This window comes from Dermacentor silvarum, chromosome 1 (genome assembly GCF_013339745.2).
Source record: "Dermacentor silvarum isolate Dsil-2018 chromosome 1, BIME_Dsil_1.4, whole genome shotgun sequence".
NCBI lineage: Eukaryota > Metazoa > Arthropoda > Arachnida > Ixodida > Ixodidae > Dermacentor > Dermacentor silvarum.
The window spans coordinates 296,189,742-296,203,162 of NC_051154.1; the positions used below are offsets into that span (position 1 = coordinate 296,189,742).

The 13,421-nt window shown below is 45.2% G+C and overlaps 1 protein-coding gene across 1 annotated transcript in view; it reads left to right on the forward strand.

Annotated features, from left to right (window-relative positions):
• Positions 1–1,753: 1,753 nt before the first annotated feature.
• The window catches only part of LOC119441775 (kynurenine aminotransferase), a 38,569-nt gene continuing 26,901 nt past the window's right edge, over positions 1,754–13,421 (forward strand). The window contains exons 1-4 of the mRNA XM_049661188.1: positions 1,754–1,806; positions 3,908–4,052; positions 8,964–9,113; positions 10,366–10,452. Of these exons, the coding sequence (XP_049517145.1) occupies positions 1,754–1,806; positions 3,908–4,052; positions 8,964–9,113; positions 10,366–10,452 (435 nt within the window). The remainder of the gene's footprint in view (positions 1,807–3,907; positions 4,053–8,963; positions 9,114–10,365; positions 10,453–13,421) is intronic.

Genomic DNA, 13,421 nt, shown 5'->3' on the forward strand with positions numbered 1-13,421 from the left:
TCATCCGAGCGTGGTCTGACTCATATTCCCAAAGATTCTAATCAGCCGAGCATGCTCTGACTCATATTCCCAAAGATTCTAATCAGCCGAGCTTGCTCTGACTCATATTCACCAAAATTATACTCAGCCAAGCTTGCTCCGACTCATATCCACCAAAATTCTAATCAGCCGAGCTTGCTCTGACTCATATCCACCAAAATTATACTCAGCCGAGCTTGCTCCTGACTCATATTTACCAATATTCTAGTCAGCCGAGCTTGGACTAACTCATATTAACCAAAATTATACTCAGCCCGGCTTGCTCTCACTCATGTTCACTAAAAGTTTACTAAGCCGAGTTTGCTCACACCCATATTCATCAATATTCTACTCGGCCGAGCTTGCTCTTAGTTATATTCACCAAAATTCTACTCAGCCAGGCTCAGACGAACTCACCCTTACGGTTAGGTCCAAGTCTTAGTGAGCTGACGTTTGAGTGAGTTCACCGTGCTATGTATACATTACATTAAAGTTGTGGCCTGTGCGGTGCATAAGCAAACATTGCATATGAGCATAAGAATGGATAGTTGGGCGAGTTGGTACGGTAACATATTCTTGATATAAGCGCGAAGACGACACGGACGGAGGCGGAAGAAGACAGGACGAGCGCTAACTCACAACTAAATCTTTTTTGGGAATAACAAACATATATATATATAAGTGATTGCAAAAACCGTAGCAAAGAAAAATGCACAGAATTGCATATGAGTCCGTGCTGCATCGGATGAAATAAAGAAAACCGTACACATTGTAGTTAGTTTTACAGAATTCATTTGACCGTTGCGTGAAAGATTCGCCTCATGTCGATTCCAACAAGGGCATTGGATCTTCATCATATTTTTTCCGATGTTGCTAGCTATCTTGGCCATTATTGGGTGGCCACATTTTGCACATTTCAACACAAAGTTTAATAAATGACTGTGGGGCAATATATTAAAAAAAACGCTTGCATCACTGAAAGTACAGCAATCAGAACATAGTACAAACACATGCGCATAATAAGATGCACTCCGTGAAGGTGGGTGACCAGCGAAGCTGTTTAGCGCAAGACACAGAGGTAAGACGGAATTTCGAATTACCTCTGTTATTAAATCTGTCCGTTACGTAAGACGGACATACCCCCTTCGGCAATGGCTCATACCCCCGTAAACGCAGCCTCCCCATTCCGACGACAGAAGTGAAGTTCTACGCTGCAATGATGAGCGGCAATGGGAGCCAGCTGTGGAAGAAGACAATGGCGAACGCGTGAGCAGTCGCACGAGCGCGTTCGCGCTGTTGCGCCAACCCTTTCCCTAGAGTGCGCCTTAACAGGCGCATACTACGTCACAAACTACGTCATTTATTCAGAGAGACACATCGTTTTAGACACAGGTGGCCGTTAAACCGAGCTCCAACGCGAGCGGCGCACGCTTTGCTTGCGCCGCTCGCATGCGGTGCTACATAGAATGTAGCACGAAGCCAAAGGAAACCCATACGGATTTCTCAGACAGAACGCTTCGCTCTTGAGGAAGAATTCAAATGTTTCCTCAATTGCGAAGCGTTCATTCTGAGAAACCCATATTGGTTTCCTTCTTACCTTCCTGTTACATTCGGGTGGATGACAATTTTTCCCTTTCATGATACTTCCTCCACCTTGCGAGATTCCACAGAATTGATTTTCCATAAGTTTTTTCCATTACAGTAAAAAAAATATATATTTTTATTTCAGCAAAAAATGGCGAAGATGGAGGTGGCAAAGCGCATCCAGGGACTGCGAGATAGCGTGTGGTGAGTGGACGTTCGGAACTGAGCCCACTATTAAAATCTTTAAATACCATAGGCATTATACGTCATAGGTCATATAGGTGTAGGTCGTTTGATTTCGTTGTATGGTATGGATTCCTTTATGGACATGTGACCCGCTGTGGTTGCTTAGTGGCTAGCGCGTTGCGCTACTAAGCACGAGGTCGCGAGATCAAGTGCCGGCCATGGCGGCCCCATTTCGATGGGGGTGAAATGCAGAAACGCCCATTGTGCATTGGTTTCACGTTAAAGAACCCCAGGGGGTCAAAATTAATCCGGAGTACGCCACTATGACGTGCCTCACAAACAGATCATGGTTTTGGCATGCAATAAGCCAGAATTTAATTTTAATTTATGTGTAGACACATCTGCCACCTTGTCCGCAAAACTCTGCAATTGTGCGCATGTTTTCAGGCTCTTTTGTGAACTTTCGCTTGTTTGCGGAACTGCGTGTGCATCTCTTATTGTCGTCCTCGTGCTCTTTCCTCTGTGCCTTCCTCTACTCGTGTGAGGGACTTCACGAATGTTCGTTATGTTCGATGATCTCCTGTGTATTTCAGTGTTGTTTTTTGTTCTTGCTTTGTACGCTTTTAGTTTTGTTTTCCCAGCGAAGAGGACTAGCCGGTGCCAAAGACAGTGCCTTAAATTACGTATCAATAAAAGAAAAGAGGGCATCATATTTTCGACTATAACTCGCGTTTTCTTGTTCTTTTTTTCATGTATGCATGGTATACATTCTGCGATATTAGGGACGTACAGAGCTGTCCCAACTTCTACTTGCGTGTATTGTGTCACCTTTATTACGAGATTTTTTGTTTCATCGTGTAAATGCTAACAATGCATCAATTGAACGTGAGCCTACCTCTCAAGATACCTAGGCAATAATTCTTCTTTATTCCCTATAATATTCTTGCTCCCCATAGTGCTAGGCGGCAACAAGTATTCAGCACCATGGTGTCGCTGCTACCTTGGCCATTCCACTGCAGTTAAAAAAGCTCAGTCGAAGTGCTTGTCGACTTGTTCTACTTTAAGCACGAAATGCAGAAAAACGCTAAGTACTTCGCCGCATGTTCAGAAAAACCTCTTACGCCAGAATTTCTTGTAATAAAACATTTCAGCCAAACTTGATGCTGATCAAATCCTAAGCAAATGTGGCCGGACAGTGGCCAAGAATATTTAGGAACGAAAAGCTTTCTGAATTCGGCCCTTGTGCCCATATTCATCAAAAAGCTCTTACGTTCGTATTGTTCGTAAGGACAAGTTCTATGCAACCCTGATGCTGGATATATTAATAGATAAGGCGACTGGCCAATGGCAAATAGCACTTACAAAAGAAGAGTTTTGTGAATTCGACCCCCTGGGCCTGTATTCGTAAGAAAGATCTTACGCGAGAATGGTTCGTAAGGGCAGATGGGAGCCAATCGCCATCACGGACATATTGTTAGCAGCTACGGCCAACCAATGGCAAAGATCACTTACGAACGAAAAGCTTTGTGAATGAATTCTGCCCCTGATAATTTGTTACGCTTCCACTCAAGAGGATTGTTACTTAGTAGCATGTGTTAGTGCGAGCTTCCTTGTCTTGCTCCAGGGGAATAAAAATCCGAACACTTGGCGTGGACATGTACGCAGTACCAATCATATTATGCTGCACGTAAGATATATATATATATATATATATATATATATAACCTTTATTTCTTAATGAGCCTTCATCCGAGTCGTCGCTGTCGAAGTCGTTCTGAGTCCCCGGTCTTAGTGATCAGTTCCTTTGTCCGGACCTATTATGTGTTTTATGTGGGCTATACTGGCAGTGGCCGTAGTGTAGGCGCATTTCTTGCGGTGTACGCAAAGCTATGGCAGAAACTGACCGTGAGAATGACGTGCCTACCCAGCGCGTGGTGTAGGAGTGCCTCAGCAGTGGCCACATCGGCACGCTCCGTCTTTGACCAAACCGTAGATATAGCGCACTGCATTATATCGTTGTTTTTGTACAATTACATTTAAACCATCACTAGCATTGGCTAAGTACGCCCCAGGTGGACAACTTTCCAGCATATGATTTCTTTTCACTCTAATGCACTAGGACGGAGTTCGCCGAGTTTTCTCACGAGACGGATGCTATAAACCTGGGTCATGGATTTCCCGATTTCCGGCCACCGGAGTTTGTTGTAAAAGCACTGCAGCACCCAGACTACCGCAGTGAGCTGCACCAATACACTCGGGGATTTGTGAGTAGCAATGCTTTTGAGTCACCGCTCTCATCGCCTTGTAGTCTAATCTTCCTATTATTATTATTATTATTATTATTATTATTATTATTGTTGTTGTTGTTGTTGTTGTTGTTGTTGTTGTTGTTGTTGTTGTTGTTGTTGTTGTTGTTGTTGTTTGCCGCAGCTATCTTCATGTTTACTTGCCACAAGAAGTCGTCAAAACGAAAACTGAATGGACCTTTTCAGAAACAAGCAGCACCACCCTTTCGAATGGTGGCGTTTTTTGGCGAGATGGTGCGCCGGACAGCTGCCGTCAATGCAAATGCGAAGTCGCCATTCGAATGCGTCGTTTTTTATTGCGATAGCAATTATATGGACACTTGAACCGGATTTCTGCCATCGGCGTCGTCGTCGCCGTCGTCGTCGCCGTCGCCGTCGCCGTGAGGTTCCGTATAGATAAAATCTTCGCCGCGCGCCGTATGCCCCAGAGGCAGCGTGCGGGGACGCGCGCTATCACGGAGAGCGAACGCACTCAATCTCCCACGCGCAAGCAAGGAAGCGGAAAGGCAGCGCCGGAGGGAGCAGGGGGGGGGGGGGACTTCTCTGCCAACAACCGCGCTCGTCGCTCGTCTGCACAGTCTCTTATCTCTCCCACGCGCAAGCAAGGAAGCGGGAAGCCAGCGCCGGAAGGAGAGGGGGGGGGGGGGGGGGCACTTCTACGCTGCCAACAACCGCGCTCGTCGTTCGTTCGACCGCACCGTCTCTTATCTCCACACGGCTCTGACTTTTATGCGCATTCGCCGCTCAGTTTCCGTTGAAGCGATAGACCGCACGTACCTTCGCCCGCTGCTGCGGCGTATATATCCGCTCGCTGCCAGCGTTTTGACGGTCGTTGTCTGCAGTCATTCAGTGTGATATATTCATATTTGTTTGTGCGCGCTCACACCACGCTTGTTCAATCAGTTAGTAATAGTCGGGCCACATTTTCCAACGCACGCTACACATGCAATGCTGCCCGGATCGGCAGTGCAGCGCTACAGGTGTGTCCCTTCGCACGCGCTGCCCACGGGAAGCGCTTCTCATCAACACCACCGTTTCACAGGCGCCTTCTCGTGGTCATCGAGTCTCTCTTCATGTCGGTCTACTTGCGCCGCAGCACACCTGCTTACTTAATCAGCTCATGTTTACTACAATTCATATTGCTACCAAAGCCGCTCACCTTACTTCGTACGACATTGCTGTGTTGCTATCGTATTCATCGCTTCGCCCTTAGGGCGAAACTGTGACATTTTTTTTCGATGTTGCGATTTATCTTTCGTAGTTTTCTGTTGCGAGCTGCCAGTGTGCACACTGTGGAACCTTTGGCGAGTATTTTACGATTATTTTACTGCCTTAAGCGCACCGCAGAAAAAGAAGAAAGGTGGCAGGCGAAGGTGCTGCCCCCGGCGTAATGTTTGATAGGAAACAGCAACAAGAGCTGTACAAAAGAGAAGTCCCGGCAAGGAGGTTATACAGTTTCGCCGCATTGCAGTGGCGCAATGTGGCGAAGCTTACTTGGTGTATTGTTACAAAAAGTGAAAATCACGAACAGCCGTTCTTGTATGCGAACACTATGCCTGGCATGCTCTGGCAACGGCCCCAATCCACAGAGCACACCGGAGATACTACGCCACCCGCTATATCATAATTGCAGGACTTGAGGCCTCTGTTGGGCGGTATTATTTTTATTTTCGCCTGCTAAATGATCTCCAAACAATTCATACTGTGGCGAGGTTTATTGGAGTCGTCGAGCGACAGCCACAAAAACACAGCGGCAGCAACGATTGTCCAACTGGATGGGTGAACTGGCTTCGGGACACACGGTGGCGACGGAAATTTCTAGTGCCGTTCTTCTTCCTTACAATGCGTGTATTGCATTGAAGCTTAGATCAGCCATTATGGAAGGCGTACAATCATATAAAAAAATAATTTGAGCTTGCCGCAGCTTTGTTCTTGCTAAAACTTGCAGAAAGATCACATTTTATAGCGTGGATCATTCATTGTAACAGTTCAAGTTGTTTCCATCAACGATTCGAGCTTACGCCTTGAGGGTTATGGTGTACGTTAGCCATGGGACAAACCAGGTACTCTTTATACACTCATAAGGGTGTTACAATATTTAATGTGATAAAAGTAGTAGAAGTGCTTCTACTATTACTAGCACCTCCGCCGCCAATGAAACCCTTCCTGTCATGGCGTTCTACTTTTGTTCGGTTCCTTTACCGTCCTCTTCGCAGTGTGACATCAGTACTTCGTGATTTATGCTTCGTTCATAACATTTGTGACGCTTTACACAGCATCTTTTGCTGTATTTGAAGACAGCCTTTAAGTAAAACAGTGTTCTCTCGATTTTATTCTCCGGTTCTGTCTATATGCGGTGCTGGTTTGAGCGGATTCATATAGAGACACCGGAAGATAACTGAGATCTATAGTGCTCTCTAAAAGCTGGAGTTCCTGTGTATACACTTATAATATTCGCTGCCACCGAGGAGCCTGTTAATAAGCCGCTTTCTTGGCCCGATGGTGGTGCGGCTGCGCTGTGTGACAGAATTACATTGTCTTTCAGGGTACACCTTACATCCGATGCGCACATTTCGCTAAATTAGCCACGTGGAGGTCAGATGTTTAAAACTGATAATATAAAGCACAATAGCCTTACGAGAATAGCAAGAGGGCTGGATGACTTTAATAAATATTTAGTGATTAGAAAGGCCTGTGGGGAAAATGCTTTATTTGCTTAAATCACTGTTGAAAGTGATTCCGCAAGATGCGAATGTACGTCAATAAAATCCAAGTGCTCAGTTAGCATCAGCCAACCCTATATACAAGGCATTCTGTAAATTACATATTCCTGTAGACTCCCATAAGCGTTGTCATCCCTATTATTAAAGCAGAAGCGAACATTCGGCAACTTCGCATATAGTGAATTCACGAATCTACTAGATTCTAGAATTGGAATCTAATAGCAGACTGGGATTTCAAATGTCGAATACTCACACACTGCTCGTTAATTGATATATCGGGGCACACTTCCATGAGGTGGTGTTCTAACCGTGGAAACAATATCGTGCGAGAGACAGACGCCATTCTTTCTCAATATTTTTAGTTTATTTCAGTATTATCCTCCGGTCCAAAGGCATTATGGCGGATGCATTTGATTTGGAAGCTTGCGAAGTTCCCCCCATTAGCTTATGCAGAAAACGAGACGTCACATGTTGCGTTCTGAGGCTCGAAACTAATTTAATCAGAAAATGGCGAAGCTGTTTTGAGCGCCATACATGCGCCGCGAGTAGCCGGTTGAAGCGAAAACACCTCCGCACAGTGAACGTTCCGATCGTTTGTGATCTTGTTCATTTGCGCATTCTCCTTCTTCTTCTCTCTGGGGTCTTACGTGCCAAAACCAGTTCTGATCATGAGGCACGCCGTAGTGGAGGGGTCCGGATTAATTTTGACCACCTGGGGTTCTTTAACGTGCACTATACAACGCAAGCACACGGGCGTTTTTGCATGTCCCCTCCATCAAAATGCTGCCGCCGGGGCCAAGATTTGCGCACGCTTTTGCCATGGCTGTCTAGGGGAGAATCACAGTTGTTCAATACGTTGCAGGGTATCCAAAACAGAGTACATTCTTGCAGGAACACTAAAGAGCAATAGACAGTTATTGTTTCCCGTGCGTTGTATACATGCGTTCTTAAATGTTTTGCGTGATCGAAATTCGAGTGTAGTGAACGTAGAGAAACTTTTCGCTTTTCATGTGCGCACGCTAAGTCTATGCGTTTGCGTTCCATGCCCTGCATATACCTGAAGGCCTCGGCGTGCGGCTCTCGCGAGAATTGCTGCGTCCAGCGATGTGGGTGCCCTTTGCTTCGAATCTATCAAGTCATCGTTGTGCACTGTTGGGCCTATTTGTTCCGACTAATGCTTGTATTTTCTTAACATTTGTACCATAGCACTTCGACAGCAAGGTATTCGTGACCATTCGGCGGGGTTTCCCGAAATCCATTCTGAATTTTTTTTTAGCTTCAGGCTTTACAAAATAGGCTGTGCTAGCCGGGCACGGCCTTCAAGATTTGCGAGCGCCCTCAGCAAGCCATGACGACTAGCATATCTTACAGGCCATAGATGACGAATATTTGCTTGTACTTCATATTTTGTGTAGATCGAAGGTGACACAGCCTACACTTTCTGTACAAGAAACTAATCGTTCGGGAAGTGTGGCGGGGGGCGTAACGCAAGTATAATACTAAGGTTGGCGTGCGCAAAGTTCCTACGCACATGAAACTAAGACTGTGTAGTATTAACTTAATCTGTAATTGTAAACTACGCTTTTTTAATAGTATACAACGGCGCCTCTTACTGTGAGGGCAGGCTTGGTAAGGGCCAAGTAACACGCAGAAACGAAAGGCGGGTGGTGACGCCACCCTGCAGCGCTCCCACTCTACCACGCCATTACGTCATATATTTTGGCAGCGTCTCCTCGGGTCTAATTACCGTTTACCAGTAAACAAGGAGCGCATTGCATTCTAGAGGGACCGAAGATGCAATCTAGAAAGCTTTGTTCAAATTTGCCATACGAAAACTTCTCAAATAAGAGAAGATATTTTGGAATTCTCAACGTGCACTGACGTGCCGTCCGTGGGGTTTCAGTGCAAAAATTGGACAAGGAAAAGTTTAGCCTTCAGTGTCTCCAGTAATCAACAATTTTTTTCGCCTGCGGAATGAAGACAGTCTTGAAAGATGATGCCAACTTGGTATCGTTATTTCCTCGCTAAATTACGAGCGTTGACGATTTATTCGAGCTTGGAAGTGGCTGCAGAACGCTCCAAGTTATATTTTCAGAAACATGTCTCATCCTTGCCCTCCTTTCACTCCGTTTCGTTTTTATTTCAGGGTCACCCGCGCCTTGTCAGGGCACTCGCCAAGATGTACTCTGGCCTCACGCGACGCGAGATAAACGCGCAGGAGGAAGTGCTTGTCACGTCAGGAGCCTACGAAGCGCTTTTCGCCGCCTTCCAAGGTCTTGTCAACCCTGGCGATGAGGTAGGTGCGGTGCAACAAATTTGGTACCAAGATCACTGGCACAACTTCGTCCTAGTGGGAAAAACGTACTTTGGAATACGATGCTACATTTTGGGGTGCGGTTCAATTCTGGCGCGCGTTGGATACTGTCTACGTTGACAGCTTCAAACCGAATGGGGCGCATCTGGAAGACGTTTAGGCGACTTGATGCCACCTCGCGCTGACAAGAAAAAAGCTGAAAGTACATATTTCTGTATTTCATCACCACTCAACGGGTGCGAACCTATGAAAAACACGGCGTAGTTTACAGTAAGCGCATAAAAAGGCGCGAGTACGTCTTATTGTGCGCAGGCGACCTTTTTGTTGAGTTTCCGAGCATTTAGCTTAGCCGCCATCTTGTCTGGACAGCAAAGTAGCCTGCATCCTTTCCATCTTCGATCCTGCGTTCGCAAAGCTTTCTTTTTTTTTGCCGGCTTCGTCCGAATCGGAACGAGACTTAGGATGGCCGCTGTCTGCTTAGCTGTCTGTTAGCCATCTATGACGACTACTGAAACACAGCTTTGAGCGAGAAAAGGGCGAACGCATAGGTGTGTTTTACTGCGGGGTTTGTGCTGGCCGTTGTTTATGTTTATTGTTAAGTCCATGTCCATGTGCATGACATGGCTGTTGTCCATGATCATGTCGTTGTTATGTCTATTAATTATGCACAATTATAACATAAATCGTATTTAACCGCCTCTAAGGTCCCCTGAAACCGGAATTGAACGCACGATGAACGATGTACGGGCTTGAGTTCATGTGCGGGCTTGAGTTATTGTATGTGAAAAAAATGGAGAGAGAGAGCGAGAAGGTTTGCTTCGCATAGCCCAAGCACGTAATATTGAGAACTGGCTTCCAGGAGTCATTATGCCACACACCATTAAAATTTTTTTGCGTGTACGTGCGTATGCGTAAAAACAAGGTTTGGGTGATTGATTGCCAAATCTTCCAGTTGATCAACTATTGCTTGAATCGTGATTAGTCGGTTGAGGTCAGATGAGCAAAATCAGGCAATCATCGGCGTACCGCTTCGCTTGTTCAAAAGAAGGTACAAAACGTTTACGGTTAATTGGGTAAACTTTTTAGTCTGACAACTAAAGTTTCGCAACACAGATATTTGATTCACGGGCACGCAGGCATCCGATATCATTACCAGTTATAAAAAGCTGGACAGCACGTCCTTGGTTTGCCCGCGTATTACGCGACAAACTGTTTACCGTTGCTCATCATACAGGTGATCATCATTGAACCATTTTTCGACTGCTACGAGCCCATGGCGCTGATGGCCGGAGGAGTTCCCGTCTTCATTCCCCTCCGTCCCGTAAGGCAGAACAAAAACTTATCTTTCATGTTGAATATCTAGCTGGTCATTCACATACCGTAACAGCAAGATCGCCGTTGTATTTTAGCTAGTGCACTTACTCGATGATATGCATGATCTGATTTATCACCATACGATCTCTTGCCTACGTGCATACGCTTGTCCGCGTTTTCAAATATCGATCACTAATAAATAGAAGAGTAATCTAATCGTGAGTGTAATGACAGTAAACAATATTGTGATTTTGCAAGCTATAAACCTTGTTCGTTCCTAGTTCCAACGTATACGAATATACCTCTGTTCATTGCAGCTGCAACGTATAATGGTACCGTGCGCAAGGAACAGATATTGGCAGTGTATATTGTGAGCACAATATTGATCCTTCGTCTTCTTCACCTGTATAATGACACAGTATACGCTTTGCCACGGTACACGCTTTGCTAAAAGTACACGGGATGATCTTGGCATGTGACCCAACGTGTGATTGCAAACCATGCCATGGGCTCCCAGTGCACCCTCAGTTCTCCAAAGCTATGAACGACTGACCGACCAATCAATCGACCAATCAAGCAATCATTTTATTCTTCGCCGTCATCAACCACCCTAAAGGGGTACCAACACATATTTACGAAGCTTTAGAAATTGCCACATGCTTCCCGCACGAAGGGACTACAGCAAGTATAAAGGTTGGGAAACACGAGATATTTTAAATTGATATTATAGTTAGTCTCTAAACGTCGGACGTCACGTAATCGACATCCTTATGAAATCATTATGGATCGAGGCCTGTAGGCGACAGCGTGCTCGCGCGCTATGCAGATCAGTCTCTAAACACACGCGTAATCCTTGTGGCGTATTCTCGTCGGAATCTTCATTCATTCTAAGAGATAGTCATGCTATCTGGATAGGTTGGGTGGATGGAAATCATGAGCGTTTATAACTGAGTGGTGGCCTGTGAGTTCGCCGTGCTCTACTTTTAATTATACCTTATGACTTGCATATCTGAGTTAATTATTTCGCCTGAAGAAGCTATGAATTCATAGATTATCTTTCATGTGGGCGAGCGCCACGGCTCGCCTATAATAGCACTGGAGCGCACTTTTCAACCTGATTATCGTGTTGGGCGATGTATTTTAGTCCTTGTGCAATTATATTGCGAGCCGCATTTACTACTTGGGAATAAGATCAGAACTTTGACTGGAACACGACGGCTCCTTTAACAAGGATGACTTTAAGCAGTAAAAGTTTCCAAAATGACATCAGACACGTATTCCAACACGCCAATTTCATCCACGGGAATGAATTTTAGGAATGCGGCACTATAATAAAGGTATCTTCAATGCTTCGCAGTCACAATGAACATCGCATAGTGCACTATTTATTTGCTAAAACTGGCCGTTTCGCTGCACATTTAGTAGGGAGTACTGTAACATTTGATCGCGTGTCTGCGTTAGTTGGCGCAAACATTATATTTTTTGTCCAGTGTTGTGAAACGTTGCTAATCAATGGGGTGTTCAGCTGTGGGATTTATATGCGTATGAAAAAAAAAAACATTCAGTGGGGTCCCTTACCGATTGCTAAGACAACTTTGATGGCGAAAGACTTAATGCGTTGACGTGATTACATTTGCTATTGTTCGATCCTTTGGAACCTTTGAATTACTCTTGAAACACTTTAAATACTATTTGTGACTCTTGAAGCATTTTATTTACTGCTAATTACTTTCTGGAATTGTAGAATTACTCCTAATTGGTCCTTGGGACACTTCAATTACTCTTCGGAACTCTTGAAGTACTCGTAATTACTCGCTAGCACTCTTGAAATACTCTTAATTACTCCCAATGCTCTTTGGAACTCGAATTAGTCTTAATAACTCTGAATTACTGTTTGGGACTCTTGAGTTCCTCTTAATGGCTCTTTGGCACCCTTGACTTACTCTTACTTAATCTTAATTAATCTTAATTAACCTTCGCGACTCTTAAGCTGTCCTTGATTAATCTTTCGGACTCAAATTATTAATTACTTTTAATTGCTCTTTGAAACTCTTGGACTGCTATTAATTATTTTGCATTACGTTGCAGTTTACTTTGACATGCTTTAATGGAGGGTAGAGGTGTCGTATGACGCTGTCTGATAATTATACCACAGTGTCGACGCCGACAACTACGATGACGGACGGTCAGATTTTGCGACTGACGAGCCATTTAAGGCTTTCGCCTCAATCGTATTAGTTTGGACAGCAGAGTGCCGCTAAAGAAAAGGCAGAACGCTGGGTTTATTTTGTCTATAGGAAATAAAAATTCCTCTTTTCACCTAATATCATGTGGTCGTATCGGTGAAGACAACAGTTGACACACCGGTATCAAAACTTCAATGTTTATTGGGTGAACTTCTGCCCAGCAAAAAGAAGCGCTTACAGCGCGATGATAGGGGCGAGCATGATCGTGGGTCGTCGATAATCTGATTCTTGGCAAAGCGTGTCGGCTCTTCATTACATAAAGCATCGAGTGTTCTAGCGTTATCGCAAATCGTGGCGCTAGCTATCCGGATATGCTCGACAACGCGCGTCGTGCATGGATTCTGATTAGAGCGCTCGACATCATTTCGGAAAGTTGCTGTGCATACAGGCGCAGCCTTCGCGAAGCGGTGATATTGTTTAATTAAGCTGGTGACGATCGGTCGCCACGAAAAAAAACAACGAAAAAGTACGCGTGCCAATGCCCCCCTCTGAAAAAGCATCGTCCCGATGCATGCTGCAAAGAGAACAGGACAGTTAAAACAAAAGCACGTGGTTAAGGTATCACACCCGCCGCAGTGGCTCAGTCAGCTAAGGCGTTGCGCTGCTGAGCACGAGATCACGGGATCGAATCCCCGCCGCGCGGCGGTCGCATTTCGATGGAGGCGAAATGCAAAAACGCCGGTGTGCTTGCGTTGTAGTGCACGTTGAAGAACCCCAACTGGTCAAAATT